This window comes from Fringilla coelebs (assembly GCF_963513975.1).
Source record: "Fringilla coelebs genome assembly, chromosome: 1".
In the NCBI taxonomy this organism is placed as follows: domain Eukaryota; kingdom Metazoa; phylum Chordata; class Aves; order Passeriformes; family Fringillidae; genus Fringilla; species Fringilla coelebs.
This window is the reverse complement of record NC_140028.1, coordinates 152,688,251-152,710,296: the sequence shown is the minus strand read 5'-3', so window position 1 is coordinate 152,710,296 and position 22,046 is coordinate 152,688,251. Positions and strand designations below refer to the sequence as shown.

At 53.2% G+C, this 22,046-nt stretch overlaps 1 protein-coding gene across 6 annotated transcripts in view; it reads right to left on the bottom strand.

The window, feature by feature from the left end:
• MAP4 (microtubule associated protein 4) overlaps nucleotides 1–22,046 on the bottom strand; it is a 152,002-nt gene that overhangs the window by 13,245 nt on the left and 116,711 nt on the right. For 5 of the 6 annotated variants that reach the window (XM_084213525.1, XM_084213526.1, XM_084213528.1 and 2 more), the window contains 7 exons: nucleotides 14,107–14,207; nucleotides 12,995–13,201; nucleotides 10,845–11,022; nucleotides 7,111–7,170; nucleotides 6,331–6,641; nucleotides 4,444–4,566; nucleotides 2,440–2,532 (listed from right to left, as the gene is read on the bottom strand). In XM_084213525.1, the coding sequence (XP_084069651.1) occupies nucleotides 2,440–2,532; nucleotides 4,444–4,566; nucleotides 6,331–6,641; nucleotides 7,111–7,170; nucleotides 10,845–11,022; nucleotides 12,995–13,201; nucleotides 14,107–14,207 (1,073 nt within the window). The remainder of the gene's footprint in view (nucleotides 1–2,439; nucleotides 2,533–4,443; nucleotides 4,567–6,330; nucleotides 6,642–7,110; nucleotides 7,171–10,844; nucleotides 11,023–12,994; nucleotides 13,202–14,106; nucleotides 14,208–22,046) is intronic. The other variant, XM_084213529.1, reaches the window with a different exon arrangement.

The window sequence follows — 22,046 nt, the reverse complement described above, 5'->3', positions numbered from 1 at the left end:
TGAAGTTCAATCAGGAATTGTTTCTAAACCACAGCACTGTTGTCCACAGGATTCCTGAAAGCTCTAACTGAAGGCACAGACCAGAAGAGACCTTCTAGACAGACCCACCTGGGAATTAAACATCGGGAATTCTATCAGAAGTGATCACAACTACCTGAGCAAGACAACATCTTGGAAGAGGTCACTAACATCACAGTGCTCCAAAGGGAGTGGGATGATACAAAAATGAATAAAATAAAAATAAAAACACCCACACTGCCTGTGCTGGAGGGCTGGGAATGCTCTCCTGGAGCTGCTCTGGGAGCATTTGGAGCCTGGAAATCAGCTTTTGGCTCAGAAAATGCAGAATAAAGAGCTGCTTAAGCAGCTGAGCAAGGAGCAAAGCTGGAGAGGAGAGGAGAGGAGAGGAGAGGAGAGGAGAGGAGAGGAGAGGAGAGGAGAGGAGAGGAGAGGAGAGGAGAGGAGAGGAGAGGAGAGGAGAGGAGAGGAGAGGAGAGGAGAGGAGAGGAGAGGAGAGGAGAGGAGAGGAGAGGAGAGGAGAGGAGAGGAGAGGAGAGGAGAGGAGAGGAGAGGAGAGGAGAGGAGAGGAGAGGAGAGGAGAGGAGAGGAGAGGAGAGGAGAGGAGAGGAGAGGAGAGGAGAGGAGAGGAGAGGAGAGGAGAGGAGAGGAGAGGAGAGGAGAGGAGAGGAGAGGAGAGGAGAGGAGAGGAGAGGAGAGGAGAGGAGAGGAGAGGAGAGGAGAGGAGAGGAGAGGAGAGGAGAGGAGAGGAGAGGAGAGGAGAGGAGAGGAGAGGAGAGGAGAGGAGAGGAGAGGAGAGGAGAGGAGAGGACACAGCTGTCCCCAGGGCTGGGAACACCTGGCAGTGCAGAGGGAAGGACAGGATGGTGATTCATGAGCAGAAGGACACTTCACTGACACAGTTAATCAGGCAAGGAAAGATCCCCCACATGCCAGCCCCATTTCTGGCAGCCTGAAAGAACAGGGAAGGCACCTGTGAGGTTCCTGAAAGGCTGAGCAAGGTAAGGTGGCAACATTGAGGTGGTTTATAGAATACAGCTTCTGGGAGTGCATGGGCAGGGAAATGCCACCAGCTGCTCCAGAACTGTCATCAGTGTGGCCAAAGGCACTTCTGGGACAGGCTGGGGGCAGCACCAGGGGAACAGACAGCAGGAACAGAAACAGGGCTCAAAACCCCCTGAGGGCTCCCCATGGACACCAGGCTCAAGGCCAGCATTCCAGTATCCTGTGGGAGCATTTCCATGGGAAACACTCCCATAAACACAGTGTAAATCATGGAAACAGCAGAGAGCCACAAATCCCAAATTCCCAGACAGGAGGGCAGCAGGGATGTGGGAAGGCAGCCTGGCTTCAGTGGCACAGGTGTGACTTCAGCATCTTTGGCCACCCTGGCAACCAGCCTGGAGGGAACCAGGTGTTAGGAACCCACATTTGGTTGCCAGTTGCAAAGATTTGTGGAAAAATCAGTCATGTAGAGGTTGAGCCAGCTGGACATGATCTCCCAGGACAAGTGGCCCCCAGCTGTCTCCACAGGCAGGTCCTGAGCAGGGTTTGTGTCACTGCCCCAGGCTCTGACCAGACACCCTGGGCACCTCACCTTATGTGGCAGCTGGCCATCCCTCCTTGGGAGCCCAGGATATTTAAACACCTCTGGAACAAACTTCCCGGGGCTCAGGTCCTTCAGTGTCTTTGAAGCCACCCAAACTTTGCATTGCTGAACCTGCCCTGTGCCAAACCAGCCCAGGTTTGTCAGGGCAGCACAGATCTGCCCCAGGGACTGAGCCCCCAGAGCATGCTTGGGCTCTCCCAGCCTGTAGGGGCTGGACAGTGAACCTGGCTTGCCTGGCAGACACTTGGAGCATCCCACACCCCAAACCAAGCTGCAGACACCACCAGATTAACTTTCTATTTTAATAAGCTCAGCCCTGCTGCCAGAGATACCAGCAGCCTTTAAATTTAGAAATTAATCTCAGCTCAAAGGTTAAGTCCCAGAGTCTTTGCCTGCTCCAAAGAACCTTTTATGAAACAAGGAGTGAATGAGTGTGGCTCCAGCTGGCCCTGAGAGCCAGGGGAGAGTAACAGGCACTGCCAGGCCATAATGGATCTGCTCTGGGGAATGCAGGCTCCAGGGATGTCAGGGGTGAGCTCAGTCCCAGGCTCAGCCACGTCCCCACCCCTGTGTTGGTCACAGCCAGCCCAGGGAGCAGGAACAGCCCAGGTGTAGCTGCACACTGACACAAACCCCACAGTTCAGCCTGGCAGCCCCACAGCGTGCAGGAATCCTCCAGGCTGAGCTGTGTCCAGGAGCCCTGGGCTCTGCCACAGCTCCTGCCTGCAGCACAGCACTCCTGGGGCTGGCACCCCCACCACAGCAGAGAGAAGCAGTTAGCAGACACACGGCTTGCCCAGACCCATACTTACATTCCCACCTCCAGGGACATGCTTAATATTGTCCTTGGAACCACACTTGGACTGAACATGGCTGTAGTTCGCTTTTTTGGAGACTATCTGGACCTGGAACGTCACAGAACGGAGACAACACAAGGGAAGAGGACTGGTTAGAGATGTCATTCTGCAGGGCACCAGGGGCTCCTGGGGCACCAGGGACCCTGAGCAGCTGGACCCAGAGCTGGGGGAAGGCACCAAGGAGGAGAGTGAGAGACAGTGAGGGACAAGAGGCTGCACAGACAGTGTTAGTGCCAGGCTGGGAGTGCCCAGTGACAGCCCAAGGACCCTGCAGAGCCCTGGGGGGGCTGGGCTGGGGCTGCCCAGGGCATGGAAACCCGCTGGGGCAGGGACAGCCAGCCCAGAGGGACAGGATGGCACTGCCCAGGGCATGGAAACCTCTCTGGGGCAGGGACAGCCAGCCCAGAGGGACAGGATGGCACTGCCCAGGCCATGGAAACCCGCTGGGGCAGGGACAGCCAGCCCAGGGGGGTGGGATGGCACTGCCCAGGGCATGAAAACCCGCTGGGGCAGGGACAGCCAGCCCAGAGGGGTGGGATGGCACTGCCCAGGGCATGAAAACCCGCTGGGGCAGGGACAGCCAGCCCAGAGGGGTGGGATGGCACTGCCCAGGGCATGAAAACCCGCTGGGGCAGGGACAGCCAGCCCAGAGGGGTGGGATGGAACTGCCCAGGGCATGGAAACCCCCTGGGGCAGGGAGAGCCAGGTGGGATGGGACTCTCCATGCCCTAGGAGGCTCCTGGGAGGTTTGCAGTGACAGGTGGCCAGAGCAGGGAGAGCCAGCCCTCGGAGCCACCACTCCCAGCACGCTGTGAGCTGCTCCATGGCCACACCTGGGCTGGCTCCAGCCCTGGGTAATGTCCCTCCACAGCCCTGGGCAGTACAGCTGGGTCTGAGAAACATTCTGCTCTTGAAGGTGGTCACACCTTCAGCTGAATGACCTCAGATGAGTCTCAAGTTAATGAAATCGTTTCTCCTTCACACTGACTCGGATTAAGGGTGTGAGAACGTGGTTGGTGGTGGTTTGGCAGTGCTGGGGATGGTTGGACTCCATGATCTCACAGGGCTTCTCCAGCCTCAGTGAGTCTGTGATTTTTAAGGCAAGAGGAGTGGTTTAGGTGAGTTCTACTCACAGCAGTAACTGGGTTAGACACCAGTGTTTACAGAGGTTAGTTACAACACAGGTTTAGTCTGGAGCTGAGTTATTACCACAGCACAAGCAGGCCCCAGCTGGGTCCTGGTTCCTACAAGGTGACAGGCTTGGAGCACAGCAGGGATCACCCAACACTCTCACCTGGGCAGGCTCCCAGAGCTCCTCAGCCAGGTCAGAAAGGCTGGACTCAGGAACAGCAGCCCTGGGAACATACCTGTGCCATGGAGTGTGGGGTGCTTCACTGACTCCCTAGAGGTACAAATCCTGCTCATTCCTGACCATTCTTGCCTGGTAATATTGGAATTAATCTGGGGCACTCCCACCTCACGCCATCTACTTGTACTTTGGAGTAACCCATCCAGTGGTGATGGCCTAAGGCTTGGAGTTACAGAATTTTGGTACAACTGGGTTGGGAATATTGCAGGAAAGCTGTGAATTCCAACATATTGTGCAGTCTTAAAGGAAGCAGCTGTGAACTCAACCTCTCTGCCTCGTTACAAACTGGTTCTGTGTGTGAAGAACTGGTTTAAGGGAAACTCTCTGACTCCAAGTTAAGCCTGTATTAACCTGGAGGTGAAAGAGGAGGACTCTGCTCTGGAAACCTCTCCAGCAGGAGTGGAGAAGGTCCCTCCCTGCAGGAGTTTCCCTGGGAACACCTCAGGGTGCAGGGGAGAGAAGGGGAAGTGTCTGTGCAAGGACAGTGCCACTGACAGGAGAGAGCAGGACAGCTGGAGAGGAGGGACAGTGACTCAAAATGGAAACGTTTTCCTTCATCTCCCCCAGAGAAAACTGTGAAAGCAACTCACTTTCCCATTGGGCTGTTTGGGGACCCCCTCTTTTGCTGCCACTTTAGGAGCCACTTTAGTGCCCGCGCTGGGCTCAGAGCTGGGCGCGGCGCCGGCTGACTCTGGCCTTTTCTCTACCTTCCCCTGGATGGAGACAAAGGGATGATTTCAACCAGCAAAAGCAGAACTCGGGCAGGAGCACAGGAACACGAGAGACCTGCTGCAGAGGAGAGCCAGGAGAACTCCCTGCCTGCTCTAGTTCCCAGGCCAAGGATCATCCCGTGCCCGGGAGCGGTGACACAAGGGCTCAGCAGTGCCCGGCTCTGAGTGGGCACCCTGGGGGCACGGAGCAAGGACTCACTTCTCAAAAAGCTCCTGGCACCCTTCCTCGGGATCCAAGCAACCCCAGGAGGCTGATCCTGCCAAAAAATTCCAACCAAATCCCTGGGGAGCCCAAGAGCAGAGCCAGCTCCTTCACGTGGAGGACGTGGTGCAGGTCTGGGAGGTGAAGACAGCCAGGGCTGGTCTGGGGCTCTGAGGGCTCTGCTGGACACACACCCCGAGCTCCCAGCTCTGATCCCCACCCAGCCTCGCTGCACTCAGCCTGGGAGCTCAACAGCTCCTTCGGTTTTAACTACCAAAAGGCAGGTGCACCCAGAGAGTCCAGCTGAGCAGAAAATCGAAGGAAAATTTACAGGTTTCATAAAAATTCAGCAACTACCTCAGGATAGTCATTGTTTTGCTAGTTTAGATGCAGGGAAGTGCAGCAGGACCTGCATTTTTGGGTGGGCTCAGCATAAATCCTATATTTCACTAACCTACAGACCAGTGAACAAAAAAACCCAATACTACAATTCTCAGACTCTAAAAACAGCTCAGTGTAAACAGGACTACAAAAAGGACAATTTGCTTAACAAGGCAATTGTTAGGATTTGATAGCTCTATGAAAATACTTAGAAAATGAAGGACAGTGCAATTAAATGCAAATGAAAGTCCCCTGAGCTGACACAACGAGGGCTGTGCTGTGCTGCTGCCCAGCCAGGAGCCTGCTGCCTCTGAGGATAAATCCATGCTGCATCAATGCTGTCTGGGACACACAACACCCAGCCAGGAGTGCCCTTGACTTTAATGTGCCTGAGAGCAGATTAACGCTCTCCCAGCATGGAACGTGCTCCCTTGGCAGCAGATTAAAGTTCTGGGCCCGGTTATTCAGCACCACAGAGCTGCAGCAAAGAGAATGGAAAGATCTGTGTCCCACTGGGGGGGAGGCACAGCCCTCTGGCTGCTGCTGACACACGTGGCCAGGCCAGGGCTGGGCTTACACAACAGCTAAGCAGGGCTCTCCACGTTGTTCAGTGCTCAGGGGCTGCAGGTGGATCCCACCTTTGTCCTTTCCAAGGGACATGCCAATGGTGGAAGTGCCACCTAAGGGTGTCAGGAGGCAGTGAGAGCCCCAAGTTTTCTCTCTGGTAATGGTTTTCCAGCACTAGCCTCTCCTCATGCCCGCCACGGGTGGTCCCAAAAGACTCATTCCACGTTAGCTGTGGGCCTGAGGAGTTGGGCATGGGAAAGGCGCTGTGCAATCCAGAATTCCCTCATCCTAGTGCACCACTCCACCTCCTGTACCGTTCAGCAGGCAGTTCCTCCACCCAAGGGCAAAGGGCTGGACCATGGACAGGACTGAGGGAGGCACAGGGTGTTTCTGTGCCAGGCTTGGGGCAGGAGAGCAGCAGCAGTGGAGCTCTGGGTTCTGCTCTGGAGCAGGGCTGGCTCAGGGGCGGCTCCGGCGCTCTGCCAAGCAGGACCCAGCGAGGAGCTGGAGAGAGCAGTGAGGACACAGCCACCAGCCCAGCAGAGCCCGGCACAGACCCAGAGCAGGCAGGGCGGGCAGGGCAGGGCAGGGCTCACCTTGCCGCCGCCGGGCTGGTGCTTGATGTTGTCGGTGGAGCCGATCTTGGAGCGGACGTGGCGCAGGTCGGGCGCGGCGGCGCTGGCGGGGCGCGGCGCTCGGGCCGCGGGGCCTTTGCTGCCCGCGGCCTTGCCCGGGGCTTTCTTGGCGTCCGCCGACACCGTGGAGGCCGTGGCGGCTTTGGGGGCGGCGGCTTTGGGCTTGGGCCGGCTGGCGGCCGCGCCGGGCGCGCTGGAGGCCGCGGTGGAAGGGGTGGCGGCGCCGCTCTTGGTGGCGTTGCCGGGAGCGCTCTTGGGGCGGCTGGAATCGGCTGAGGGATGGCGGGGAGGGACGGGGAGATCAGGGTCAGCCGCAGGAACCGCCCCGGTCACACGGCCCGGCAGGGCTGGGAGCTCGGGGATCAGCTCATCCCGGCCCTGCCGTGGCAGGGACACCCTCACTGTCCCAGGTGCTCCGTGCCCACCCAAGCCAGCCTGAGGCAGCCCCGTCCCCAGAGAGGTACAGGGACCCCTTAGTGACCCCAGCCCAGACAAAGGGGACTGGATTCAGACTGAGGAAACAGAGCCTCAGGCTGTGCCAGGAGAGGTTCAGGTGGATACTGGGAATATTCCTTCTGGGAATAGCTGCCCAGGGTGGCTCCCCATCGCTGGAGGGATGTGACACCCGTGGAGGTGGCACTGGGGACATGGTCAGTGCTGGGGATGGGTGGGCTCCATGGCCTTGCAGGGTTTTCCCAGCTGTTTCCCAGAGCCCAGGCAAGGAGGAGGGTGAGCAGTTACCTGAGGGAGACTTGGCAGGGGGTTTCTTGGCATCTGCCGGCTTCGCGTCCGTCTTGATGGCTGCCAAGACAAACACAGCGGTCAGGGGAGATCCCTGCACACTCCAGCCTGGAACCAGCCCAGGAATTCACTGCTCTGTGGGAGCACCTGCCCGGGCAGCTCCCGCTGCCACCACAACCCCCTCGTGCACCAATCCTTGTCAAAGGATCCTCACTCCGTGACACCACACACCTGGGGATGGGCTGCATTGTAACTCACATTAACTTCCTGAATCTGACAGCACTCACTGGGAGTATTGAAATCCTGCCTCACCTTCATTTCTTAAAAAAAACCCAACCAAGCAAAAAAAGCCACCCCAAAACCTTTCCTTCCTTTAAAAAGGAACAAAAGCAGCCCCACATTTGTCCTTGCCCAACCTTGCTCTCATTGCCAGACCAATCCTACCCCGTGCCAATTTTCTTGCACAAGAGTTATTGCACATATTTTGGCTCCTATTTTAATTGTATAAACCCAAAAATCAATCCCCAAACTGAGCTGCCTTTGGGCAAAGCCCAATGATCATGACCTGATTACACTGCACAGAGCACACTCCAAACCAGGGATGCAGCCACACTTCTCCAAGCAGGAGAAAACCAAACACCAAATTGATCAAAGCAAAAACCACAAACTGAAAAACAGAAATGGGACTTTATTTTAAGGAACTCTTTGATCGTGAAATTGTAGAGGTTTTACTATCAGTGATGAGCACGTTTGGGTAAATTCTGCCTCATTTCAACAGCCAAAGGAAGGCAACATTGAAATGAAATAATAAATGGAAAAGACCCAAGTTAGAAGTTATGAAAACCCTCATTTTTTTAATATTTAATTTCCATTAAGTCTCAGATTTTCAGATACACTCCAGCAGCTGTCAGGGTCCTTTATGGAATATCAATACCAAAAAGACCAAGGGGAAGAGGCAGATAACTACAGGCCAAGTTAGTCTGGATCATTCCACCCTGACTTTGCTAAAAGCATTCAATTAAACACCCCAGATAAGGTTCCAGCTAATGAGGTGAAACCCATTTGGATAATTTAATAAGGCCTAAAGGATGGATACATAATTAATAGCAAACACTTCAAACAAGGTGCTGGCAAACCAACCTAATTTCATTCCTCGAGACCACAACTTTAATTGGGGAAACTGCATGGACAGAACAGCCTTAGGTTTGTGTAAAAGGCAGAGGAATATTATGTTACATTAATATACAGAGATGTTTTGTCTGCTGGTGTCAGTGGGGAGCCAAATGCTGAACACTTCTATCTGTATGAACGTGAGGTGCTGAAAACCCAGACAGAGCCCCTGGGACAAGGGTCTGTGTGACAGACTTTGATCTGTGCCTGATCTGAAGGGCTGAGCACGGTCTTGCACAAACATTAAAGTCCCTTCCACAGGGAGGGGAGCAAAAACTAATGAAGAAATAAAATTAAAAATCAAAATATCAAGCCCCACATAACCCATGGCTCTCCTTTAGCAGAGAAAATGACTGACCTGAAAATACCTGAAAAAATGGAACTATATAATGTCAAACCTGGCCTTTACAGACACATTTCATGTGAGACAAGGACTGAAACTTGATGGCAGCTGTGACCCCAAGAGCTCCAGGTGTTCCCACTGACATCTTACCCAAACCACACCAAAGCGAACCCAACCAAACCCAACCAAACCCAACCCAACCAAACCACACCAAACCAACCAAACACAACCCAACCAAACCAACCCAACCACACCAAACCCAACCCAACCACACCAAACCAAACCACACCAAACCAAACACAACTCAACCAAACCACACCAAACCAAACCCAACCCAACCCAACCCAACCAAACCAAACCAAACCAAACCAACCAAATACAACCCAACCCAACCAAACCCAACCAAACCACACCAAACCAAGCCAACCAAACACAACCAAACCTAACAAAACCCAACCAAACCAAACCAAACCAAACCAACCAAACCCAACTCTGAGCACTGGGCTTGCTGTGGTTCCCTTGAGGCTCCAGGGCACCTTCCACCCTCTGTCCCACCCCTGCTTCCACCTCACCCAGAACAGGACCCCCTGCTCTTCCCATTCCTGCCTTCTCTGTGCATTTCCAGGTCCAGGTCCAGATTTCTCAGCCTCCCCATGGGGTCCCTCCAGCTGACCTCATCCTCCCTCACCCCAGGGCCCTGCCTGTGCCCTGGCAGGGTCCCACCACGTTCCTGGTGCCACAGTCCCTTGCCCTGCACCTCCTGCCTCTTGGAACAGCTCCCTGCAGCTCTGCATGGCTGCCTCCATCTCCTTTCAGCAGCAAACACTGCTTTGTTTGTGGCTCACTTTGAGCAGCAGGAATGAGCCCAACTCATTAGAACAGATCCTGCATTCCCGGGCTCCTGTTTGCCTCCAAGACCACACAAAATGAGTTTTACTCACAAAATGAGTTTATCAGAGAGGATATGTGGCTCTTGGAATGTGCAACACCTTCTCTACACTTGGTTAATTAGATTTTCCCCCAGAGCATAAAGTCTGGGATGCCCATCAGGCCAAATCCATCCCAGCACAGCTAAAACATGACAATTCTTTTGGGAAAGCTGGGATAGGAATCCATGCTTTGGGATTCAAACCATTCTGTGTCATTTTACACTTTTATTGACAAATTTTGTCACTGAGGCCCAGCCATTTGAAAAGACTTGAGAAGACTTAACTATAATTTTATCTGATATTAAATCTCTCAAGCTGCATTAAAAAGAGTGAGAACAGTGTTAGTTTAGCAAAAACACTGCTCAGGTTTCTTGTGGAACTCATGGGAAGTTCCCTCTTTAGCAGCAGTAGGAGTGGGACACTGTTTTTGGATGAAGCTGATGTGATTTCAGCTCCAAATTCTTCCTGCTCTACTAAAAATGCTCCACTTCTGCTCAACCCTTTTGGATTTCACACACCAGTTCAGGTGTTTCAAGTCCTCTTCTGAGAATTGCTTTTTTGAACTTTTATTTAGTGCTTATTCTGTTCCTATGGCAAAATACAGGAGGAATGGAATGCCCACTCTTAAATCGAGTGTGTCCAGTAATTCATTAACCCTGGATCACACACAGCTGATGGAGGGTGGCCCTGAAGGCAATTTGGAAGAGGAAGCCCTGGAGAGAAGAACACTTGAGCCACTGTCAGAATCCAGGCAATGATGGAGTGGCTTTTGAACACTTCCAGAGGTGAGGGCTCCACAGCTGTGTCAGGGCTGGAGAGCCTTTTCCAGGAGGAACATTCCCAATATCCACCTGAGGCTCCACAGCTGTGCCAGGGCCGGAGAGCCTTTTCCAGGAGGAACATTCCCAATATCCACCTGAGGCTCCACAGCTGTGCCAGGGCTGGAGAGCCTTTTCCAGGAGGAACATTCCCAATATCCACCTGAGGCTCCACAGCTGTGCCAGGGCTGGAGAGCCTTTTCCAGGAGGAACATTCCCAATATCCACCTGAGGCTCCACAGCTGTGCCAGGGCTGGAGAGCCTTTTCCAGGAGGAACATTCCCAATATCCACCCGAGGCTCCCCTGCCCAGCCTGAGGCCGTTCCCTCTCCTCCTGTCCCTGCTCCCCCGGCTGTCCCCTCGTGTCAGGAGCTGTGCAGAGCCCCTGGTCCTGCCCAGCCAGGAGGCTGCAGGTGCTGGAGGATGGATGTTCCCAGGAAGAATGGACATTCCCAGGGAAGGGGGAGCACTCACACGTCGGCCTCTTGGGAGGAGTGGGCGCCGTGGTTTTGGCAGCGGCCGCTGCCGTCACCGGTGACGGCGCCGTGGTCCGGGGAGCAGCAGAGGAGCTCCTGGAAGGAGTTTTGGGGGTGGTGGAGGATGGAGGCTTGGACAGGGAGGTTCTCTTCTCCGCGGGCTTCGCATCCGCGACCTGCAAGGGAGGGAGCGGCGTCAGAGCGGCCGGAACGGCCCCGGCAGAGCCCGGGCTCAGCGCCAGGGGAAGAGCCAGGAGGGGCTGAAAGGAACAGGAATCCCTGAAATGCCTCAGCACTTAATGAAGCCTGGCACTGCTGAAAGGTTATAATGCAATTAAAATATAATTGAGACGTGCAGAAGCGAGTGGTGGTGTGGAGGGCAGGAAACGGAGCACGGACGCTGCGGAGGAGCAGCTCCCAGCCAGGCCTGGCTCAGCTTGGACGCGGGGGGGCCTCTCCAGCTGGGAAACAAATTTTGATTTCTGGATAAAATGGAACCAGCAGAACACCAGCAATGCTCCTGGGAGAGATTCCCATCCTCCAGGAGCAGCAGTGCTCCCTAAGCTGGAATTTGTTTTAACAGTGAGGACATGAGAACTGGGTGTCCACTGCTCATCCCTCTTTCCTGCTGCCCCTGGTCAGGCACTTGTTTGTCAACTGCCTGATCTCTGAGGTATGAAAATACTGAATTAATGCAGGGGAATAAATACTATTTTATCAAAAAGGGATTCAGAATGATACAAAAACTTGAACCAAACCGAAGTCACCAGCTCAGAGAAAAGTGCAGTTTTACACCTGGGCTTTCATTTGCCTTCTGTTATTTTTAGTTAGTTCTAAAAGACACTCAAATGTAGTGATCTGAGCTTAATACAGCAGGACTGGTGGTGTTCAGCCATCAGTGAAAGCTGAAGAAATAGTTTTGATGTTCCTCTTAAACCTGAATTCCTCTACTCTCTCAGATCACAAGTTAACACAGGGATCATTCAAGGGACACCTCCCATTCCTGGGGAGTCCTAGGGAATCCCACGGGGATATCTTATCTGCTTATCTGAAGATGTAACACTGTCCATAAATCCTCTCTTTTGGGCAGTTACACATCTCCAGAGTTTTCTAAGTGTTATCAGTCCTCTCTGTGCAGTTCTGCAGTGACCACACATCACAAAATAACCACTGTTGGGAAATAAGGAGTGGTGTTCATGTGGATTTGTTTTTCTTTAATATTCATATCAAATGTCTCCTAGTCAGGTTTCCCATGTTCTTATCCTGATTTAGGAGTTGTACACAGAAAGAATTCCTGGCTGGGAGGGTGGGGAGGGGCTGGGATGGAATTCCCAGAGTGGCTGCCCCTGGATCCCTGGAATGTCCAAGACCAGGCTGGACAGGGCTTGGGTCACTCTGGGAGGGTGGAAGGTGTCCCTGCCATGGCAGTGGAAGGTGTCCCTGCCATGGCAGGGATGGGATGGGATGGGATGGGATGGGATGGGGATGGGGATGGGGATGGGATGGGATGGGATGGGATGGGATGGGATGGGATGGGGATGGGAATGGGGATGGGATGGGATGGGATGGGATGGGATGGGATGGGATGGGATGGGATGGGATGGGATGGGATGGGATGGGGATGGGATGGGATGGGATGGGATGGGATGGGATGGGATGGGATGGGATGGGGATGGGGATGGGGATGGGAATGGGGATGGGGATGGGGATGGGATGGGATGGGATGGGATGGGATGGGATGGGATGGGATGGGATGGGAATGGGATGGGATGGGATGGGATGGGGATGGGAATGGGGATGGGAATGGGGATGGGGATGGGGATGGGATGGGATGGGATGGGATGGGATGGGATGGGATGGGATGGGATGGGATGGGATGGGATGGGCTTTAAGGTTCGTCACAGCCCAGCCCAGCCTGGGATCCCTGACTGATGGCAGCTCATCAGGAGGATCTCAGCACTACACTCAGGTTTAATTCTCCTCTGTGATGACACAATTCAGTGCCAGGAACACGATGCCATCCCTGAGCACACTGAATGCCACTCCTGATCTCACCTAGCACAGCAACTCTGCCCTGCCCCGTGGCTGAGGGCTGGCAGTCTGTCCTGCCAGCGAGCCCTGGTGCTCCCAGAGCCAGGCAGTTCTTACCTTTGGTTTAGTCTCTTTTGGAGTTAGGGTGGAGGGACGGGTGCTGCTGGTGCCGGGGCGTTTGGTGCCTGGAGCAGGAGCTGCAGTTGGGCTCGTGGGCTTTTTGTTTGTGCCCGGGGTGGCCGAGCTGGGCCGCTTGGGGCTGGTGCTGGCCGAGGGCTTGGCCTTGGCTGCCGCCGCCTTGGCAGTGGAGGAGGATGCAGCAGGCTTTAGGGATGGGCCAAAAAGCAAAATCCAGGATAAAACCAAAGAAATACAACAAAAAATAGCGCATTGTAAACCAAAACATTGAGCTGCAACAACAGAAAAGTGATATTTTAAAGGAAACAAATAATAATAATAATAATAATAATAATAATAATAATAATAATAATAATAATAATAATAATAATAATAATAATAATAATAATAATCTTTCTGTTTTCTGAGTGCAACAAAGACTGAAATGCAGCAGCCTCCAGGGCTGGGGGATTCTGCCATTCAATTCCAAACCAACAGGATTTGTTTCAGCAGCATGGAAAGCAACAGAAGGAATGGCTGGTAAAGCTGGATTAGTAATTGGGTGCTCCTGGCATCCAGGGCTACGTGCAATCCACGGGCCGTGGCTTTCCAATTATGGGCACGCAGGGATTGCGAGCTCCAAATCCCCTGGGATCAGCTCCCGTGGTCACACGGGCAGGGCCTCGAGGGGACAGAGCCCCTGCCCCCCCAGCCCTGCTGGGGACACTGGGGGGACTTTGCTGCGTGCTGGGAGCTCCTGAGAGCACAGCTCCAAAGCCAGAGGGGCCTGAGCGGGGCTCTGCGTGCACAGAAACGGCCGGGAAACAACTCACAGAGTATGGCTGAGCACACTGTGAGGGGTTACTACACGTTTACTACGTGTTTACCACTGCTACGATCAGTGCACCAGCCAGGGAATTCACTGAAATGGAGTTTCCACGCTTTGATCAAAGTTTGCCACAGGCAGCTCCGAACTGGATGGGTTTGCTGCAGGGACAGGGCTCCCAGGGGCAGCTCAGAAAACAGAAGTGGGGCTGGCACAGCTGAGGAAGCAGAAAAGCTGGGAAATGAAAGCCCTGGAAGCAGAGATGGGAGCAGGGAACAGCTCCTACCTTGGTCTTCTTCTCGGGGCTGGGGGGCAGCTCCTTGTTGGGAGGAGCTGTGATGTCGTTCCCACTCACGGCCTCGGCTGCTTTGGGCTCCTCTGCCTTGGCTGGGGGAAGGAAGGCACATTTGTGAGTTTAAGCTTTTTTTCTTTTTTTAAAGATATGTGTTTTAGTTTGCTGTTATTCAACACAGCAGCAGCAGGAGACAGAACTGACACAGCACAGGCTGGTGTTAGTAGAAAAGTTCCTAAACCCCAGAATACCTGCAGGAAGAAAGATTTTCCCTGCAACAGGACAGGTTCATCCAGGTGCTGTTAGATTCCAATTTCTCACATTATCCCAGTGGGAAAAGCCAGACAGCAGATGAAGGAAACCTGTGGTTTACTTTAAATAGCAAATCTTCTCATCTTTTAAGTTGTTACAAGGAATTGTTGGAATGTTCATGGTGAAGTCCTGACTTCTTCCAGGTTTTACACTTATCCTGGAGTGGGGCTCTGTTCCCAACTATCCCCATTGTTACAGCTGCTCCTGCTCAACCTTTCTTCTGCCCACACCCAGAGCTGGAGCCCTCAGTGAGCAGGGAAGGCTCCTGCAGCCAAAGGGAGCAACAGGAAAGGCCACACAGGTCACAGGTGCCAGCCCTGATCCAGCAGCACAGGGACCTGGAGCTGCTGCAGGGCTGGAGCCAGGCTGAAGAGCTGGGAATGTTCCCCTGGAGAGAAGAAGGCTCCAGGGAGAGCTCAGAGCCCCTGGCAGGGCCTGGAGGGGCTCCAGGAGAGCTGGAGAGGGACTGGGGACAAGGCATGGAGGGACAGGACACAGGGAATGGCTTTGGCTGAAGGAGGGTACATTTAGATTGTTTATTAAGAGGGAATTCTTCCCTGGCAGGGAGGGCAGGCCCTGGCACAGGATGCCCAGAGCAGCAGGGTGGGCTGCCCCTGGGTCCCTGGCAGTGTCCAAGGCCAGGTTGGACACTGGGGTTTGGAGCACCTGGGATAGGGGAAGGTGTCCCTGCCATGGCAGGGGTGGGATGGGATGGGATGGGATGGGATGGGATGGGATGGGATGGGATGGGATGGGATGGGATGGGATGGGAATGGGGATGGGATGGGATGGGATGGGATGGGATGGGATGGGATGGGATGGGATGGGATGGGATGGGATGGGGTGGGATGGGATGGGATGGGATGGGGTGGGACAGTCCTCAATGCCTCTTTCCATCCAAACCACTCCAAGACTCCCACGAGAGCAGGAACATGGAGATCCCGTTCTGGCAGACACTGACCCCTCGCTGGAGCTGTGTTACAGCACAGAGCTCAAGGCCAGTTCCAAGAAGTGCCAGTTTTCCCTGTGATTGTTCCTTTTGTCCCCCAGGCTGTGACACTGGCTGGGGACAGGGAACACACCCAGGCTGTTCCCTGAGGGGCAGGAGAGCAGCACCCCTCCTTGTGTCCTCTGGAAAGCCAGAACCCAAAGCAGCCCCAGGAGCACCAGCACTGCCCTCCAACCCAGCAAATCATTCATTTAGGAGCAGTTTCCCCAAGTTTTCTCCCCAAATCCCTGAAATCCCACAGCAGCCCTTGGTGCTGCTCAGCACCAGGGGACAAGCAAGCAGCAGCTTCCCTCCAAATCCCTCCCAAGCCCTCCTTCCCCAGGATGCAGCTGCACAACCACCCTGCCCTGGGCTGGATCCTGCCAGGATCCTGTGCCAAGAGCCCAGCACAAATTCCTGCAGCATCTCCCCTGTCATCTGGGGATTCAAATCCAGCCTTATCCGTGTTGGACGCTGCTTTTTATAACCCTGAACAGATTGTGACAAGGCCAGGGTAAGGATTCCAGCAGTAAACAGCCTGTTCTCCACATCTTTTGGAAATTGCAGTTTCTGTTCCCTGGTTTCCTGCTTGTCAGACTTGACAGGAGTGTCTCAGAGGATGGCTCAGCCCTGCTACAAGCCAGGAAAATAAAATCACCCCGTGCCTCCCTCCCACCAGAGTATGGGTTGTTGTTTTTATGTTCTGACTCCAGGGTAAGCTCAGGATAAGCCTTTTTCCCCCCTGAATTGGTTTAACCCCTTCCTACCCATCTGGCCTTCCAGTTTTGCAGCACTGGGCTGAGCATCCTGGGCACGTAAGAGGGTTGTGAAGGAAAATCAGCAAAATGTAGAGGCTGAACACCTGCTTTAATGCAAAATCCTTAGGAATTGTGTCTGTTCACCTGGAAAACCTGTTTTTATTGCACCTGATCTCTATTGGCTCCTGATTCCTCCCCTGCATTTCAATAATCCTTTCTCTTCTCCTGGTTTCACCTGTCAGTTCCATCCACAGCAATGCCAGCAGCAGCAGTTGTCAGCAGTTCCCTCTCCTGAAAAACAACTCCTGCCCATTCCCTTCTCTCTGCTCCCAGAACTGCTTCATTTGGAATCCTACCAGTCTCAAATATCCCCCACATCAAGGTGACTTCCAGCAGGTAAAAGCTGCTGTCATTAATTATTTCAGCTAATTCAGCACCAACATTAAACCTCTGGCTAATGAGGGGTTGCAGCACCACTGACAAAATTCCCAGGATCAGGGAGTGCTCCGCAAATCCTGTAACACCCAAGAGGGTCAGGATCTGAACTCCAGAAGCATCCACATTTCTGAACCAGTGACAACATGAATTTCATGTTATTTCATGCTGCTTAATAGAAGGTGAGTAAAAAACAGGACAGGACACAAGGAATGGCTTCCCACTGCCACAGGGCAGGGATGGATGGGATATTGGGAATTGTTCCCTGGGAGGGTGGAGAGGCCCTGGAATGGAATTCCCAGAGCAGCTGTGGCTGCTCCTGGATCCCTGGCAGCGTCCCAGGCCAGGCTGGACAGGGCTGGGAGCAGCCTGGAACAGTGGAAGTGTCCCTGCCATGGCAGGGGTGGCACTGGATGGGCTTTAAGTTCCCTCCAAACTCAACCATTCATTATAATTATAATTATAATTTTTTTTTTTTTTTTTTTTTTTTTTTTTTTTTTTTTAATTCAGGGAAACTGGGTAGAGACCTTCTCTACCTGAGGGGCCATAACTCAGGCTCCATCTTGCACAGACTGACATTCCAGGATGCACAACCCTGCCCCATCCCCCAGGGATTACAGAAGGAGAGGTTTGGGGTTTAATATTCATTAGTCCTGTGCTCATCAGGACATTTGCTCTCATTCATGGTTTAATTACGAGGCTGTTCTCAGAGCAGAGAACTGGGACCATTTCCTAGTTAAAGGGAATATTAGGAAAAGCTGCCAAACCTTAATCAAATTTGTTCATTAGGCTGCAAGAATTATTTAGGAGACTTTTCAGTTTGCTTGCTGCCCCAGGCAGAGCCGAAGCCCCTGGAAGATATTTGAAAGGCATTTGGTTGGAGCTGCTGTGCCCCGAGCTGGCTGCCCCGGCTCCGGCTGAGTCAGCAGCACCAGGGAAGCTCTCCCGAGGGAAAGGGGCTTCAAGGAGACAGGGAAGGACATTCCCATCTGCCATCCTCCATGGATCCCTCCTGGGCACAGCCCTGCCAGCAGCAGTTTCTCTCCACACTGATGGCAGTGTGCTGGCAGTGCCTCCATCCCCGTCCCCTGTCCCCACCACTCCTGTTCCTAATGGTGAAAATCAGAATTCTTGGGCTGTCCCAACAGTTTCCTAGAGCAGCACTGCAAGAAATGATTCCTACCAAGAAATGATTCCTATCACGACTCCTATCACGACTCCTATCAATAAATCATTCCTATCACTGATGAAGCTCTAGCAGAGGGTGCCCAGAGCAGCTGTGGCTGCCCCTGGATCCCTGGCAGTGCCCAAGGCCAGGCTGGACAGGGCTTGGAGCACCCTGGGCCAGTGGAAGGTGTCCCTGCCATGGCAGGGGTGGGATGGGATGAGCTTTAAGGCCCCTTCCGACCCAAACCATCCTGGATCCCCGTGGCCTCAGCAGTCCAGCTGCAGGGACACCCTCAGGTGACATGGGGACACTGAGCAGTCACAGGCTGGAGGAGCCCAAAGAGATTCCAAAGTCTCCATCCATGGGAGGGACACACCTGGATGGGCCTGGAACAGCCCCCTCTGCTTGCACAAAGCTCTGGGCCAGGGTTAAACCAGTCCAGTCCAGTCCAGCCTAAGTGACTCCTGTCCCAGCTGCAGGGGGGGTGCCCACCATGCCCACAACTCCTCCAAGGGTTTCCTGAAGCCAAATCCTGATTCTGGGTAACTATAAATAGAATTCCTAACCAGAAGGAGGAAAAAACCCATCCCACCCACTCCTGGAAAAACCATCTCTGTGAAGTGCAGTCTGGAAGCACCTGCCTGCCCAACAGCTCCTGGGCACAGGCAGCCATGGAGTAACAGGACCAGGCAGGCTGGAGGGGCTGAGGGGAGGTCATTTACCCCAGTCCCCCCCTCCAGCTACACCTGACTGCTCAGGGGTGTTCAGTCTTACTCTGAGCATCTCCAGCAATGGAGATTCCACAGCTGGGAGCTTCTGCTCCTCTATCTCATCACCCTCCTGGTAAAAAAAATTAAAAGCTAAAATCTCACAGTTCCCAAATTCCTGGCAGAAGCTGTTTTACAGCTTTGCTGAAATCTCTCAGCAGTCACCCAGCATGGTTTGCTTCCAGCTGCTGCTGTTATTTTAATTTGCTGACCCATATTCCTATCCTGGAAAACCAGAGCTGTCTCCTCTTGTTCACAACCCCCCTGCCATTGATGACTTTTCAGACACAACCACAACCTCCTCCCTCCCCACGTTCCCTCTTCCAGGCTGAGGAGTCTCGTTTGGCCACTGCCTGTGCTGGCTCCCCAGGATTATTTATTTATTTATTTATTTATTTATTTATTTATTTATTTATTTGTCACAGCTCTCATTCCAGAGAGCCCCTGGAGGACCAGGTGTGCACTGAGACATTGGACTCAAAGGGAAGCACATGGAAACATGGAATTCCAGGATGGTTTGGGATGGAGAGACCCTAAAGATCATCAACCCCCTGCCATGGCAGGGACACCTTCCACCACCCCAGGCTGCTCCCAGCCCTGTCCAGCCTGGCCTGGGACACTGCCAGGGATCCAGGGGCAGTCACAGCTGCTCTGGGCACCTCCCCACACTCACAACCAGGAATTTTTTCCATTTATCTTCACCTGACCTTTCCCTCTTTCAAACATTAGGATTTAAGAATTGACAGAGTTTTTTCATTTGTTCTCCCTCTTTCTGGATTCCCCCAAATCCCTGTGCTGGAGGAAAGCCACACAGAAGCCTCCTTATGGCACCTCCATCCTACAAATCCAGTGTGGAGTCCCAGCTGCTGTGAGGTGATGCTGAGCTGAGCCAGGAGGGAGCAAACACAAACCTTCAGTTTTGTGTAACAGCTCTCACAAAATCTGCAACTCTGTGTGAAAAACCCAAACAGGCACGAAACCTGAAAAGCTTTGCTGTTTGTATTCCCTGAAGAAGTAAAACAAGGCAACAGCACTTTCAGAAATGCACCCAGGAGGATCTTTTTGAAGTTAAACTGTGTTACTGCACTGTTTTATAAATCATAGAGCTCAGGAGCAATGCCTGTGGGCAGCTCAACACCAACCAGCAGCTTAGGAAAGAGCAAGCATTCCCAAAAATCCATCCTCATGCCAAAAGGAAGGCTCTGCTAGAACCTGTCTTGGGCTCCTCTCAGCAGGCCAGAGGTGGTCCTGGTTTCTGGTCCCATGGTAGGCAAAGGCTGGATCTGTAACCCCATCCTGCCTTTTGGGACTGCTGCTCCTTGTGTCCCATCCAGAGGCTGCTGGGCCCTGCCCAGGCTCCCCAGGGAATGGGAACATTCCCAACCCTTCCCAGGAGAGTTTGGACAGCGCTCTCAGGGATGCCCAGGGTGGGATTTTGGGGAGTCTGTGCAGGGCCAGCAGCTGGATCAATGGTCCCTGTGGGTCTCTCCTGCCCCAGGATATTCCCCATTTTTCTATGATTCATTTCTCCCTCTAATAAAGGAGATTTCCACGGATGTTTGAGGCTGTATCCCCCAGATGCTGTCCCTCCCAGCTGTCCCTCTGGCTCTGTGTGGCAGTCCCTGTGTCACCTGCCCTGCCTGCAGCTGCAGCCCAACGTGAACCAGGCCAGGCATCATCCCCAGATCCCCAGCCAGGGATATTTAGCAGGCTAAGCTCAACTAAAACATCATTCAATGAAACAGCTCCATAATTCTCATCGGGATTAGAGTCATCAGCTGAAAATCCATTAAGAGAAATAGATTAAGCAATAAGGCAATGACCATCCTTGTCTTTACTCTCCCTCTTGAACGTAAACAAGCCCTGGAACAAAACCTGCTCCTGTGGAACCATAGAGAGGAACCAGCTCCTTCCTTGTCCCTCAGCTCCTTCCTCATCCCTCAGCTCCTTTCTCATCCCTCAGCTCCTTCCTCATCCATCATCACCCCAAAGGAGCAGCTGCATTCCAAAAACCACCCTCAAATAAAGCATTTTTGTCTAAGGCTCTTCAGAAAAGTATCTACAAATACAACAAATCTTGGTTTGGGCAGAAATATAACCCTGAGCTGCTCCCTCCTCCCCAGAAAAGGCAGAATCAACATCTCCTGCTTGACCCAAATGCAGAGGGCTCAGCATTTTATCTGGAAACAAATGCAACTCAGGCAACATGGACATTTTCGCTGGTTATCACAAACTGAGAATAAATCAGATGTCCTCTTTGCCTGCATTTGTAACCCTAAGGCTCCAGGATTGTTAAGACTCTATTTTCACTGCAGCAAGTGCAATCCTAAATCAGAACAACCTGAAGTGCCTCCCACATTCACCCAAGAGGGCACGGCCTGGACAGATGAGGCTGCTCTGAGCAGCACCTCCCATCACAGTGACCCACCAGCAGAACCACCCCTGAACTGCAGCTGCCTTAGCCAGCACATCCAGTGAGGAGCAGCCAAAAACAGGGCCCAGATTCCAGTTTCAGGCTGGCCCTAAAGCTGCTCTGAACGTTGGTGAAGCCCCAGACAATCTCCAGGTGCCCACCTGAGCTTGGGCAGTGCTTGGGCCAGGGGACATCCAGGGTATTTTCATGGAATTCAGAGATTCCCAGACTGGTTTGGGTTGGGAGGGACCTTAAAGCTTCAGTGCCACCCCTGCCACGGCAGGGACACCTTTCACTGTCCCAGGTGCTCCAAGCCCTGTCAGCCTGGCCTTGGGCACTGCCAGGATCCAGGGGCAGCCACAGCTGCTCTGGGAATTCCATCCCAGCCCCTCCCCACCCTCCCAGCCAGGAATGCCCAATTGCCAATCTCCCATCCATCCCTGCCTCTGGCACTGGGAGCCATTCCCTGGGTCCTGTTCCTTGAGGCCTTTGCCCAAAGCCCCTCTTCAGCTTTCCAGTGTCTGAAGGCATAAAACTGTCCCACCCTGTTCAAAATGTAAAATAGAGACAATCCTGTCTTGGAATACTCAAGCACTGAGGTGTCACTGATGATCCCATGAATTCCAGGGAGGTTCCCCAGTATCCCCCAATGCCAACCAGGCACAGAGCAGCTGCAGTCACTTCTGTCTTTTCTCCCCTATGGCAAACTCCCTTTCCTGTGCCACCACCACTGCAGTGTTGGCTTTGTACAGGCTTTTTTCCTGGGCTGACATTCCCAATCCCAGCACTAACTTAAATCAGTGCAAACCTGAGGCCAGGGCTCTCCCACCCTCACTGTTGCTGGGAGTCCTGGATTCTGTACTCCTCTAAAACACATTGTTCTGCTGAAAAAAAAAAATCCTTCGGGAGATTGGAAGTTAGGCTGGACTTCATGGAGTATAAAAAACCTGAGCTGAAACCCAGGATGGTTTCCTGATGCAGACACTGAGCTGGTGTTGGGTGTGACAGACCCAACCTGCAATTCCTGGTGTTCCAGAGCAGAAAACATCTCAGGGAAAGGCCAAGGAAGTGAGAGAAGGCAGAAGGTGAAGGG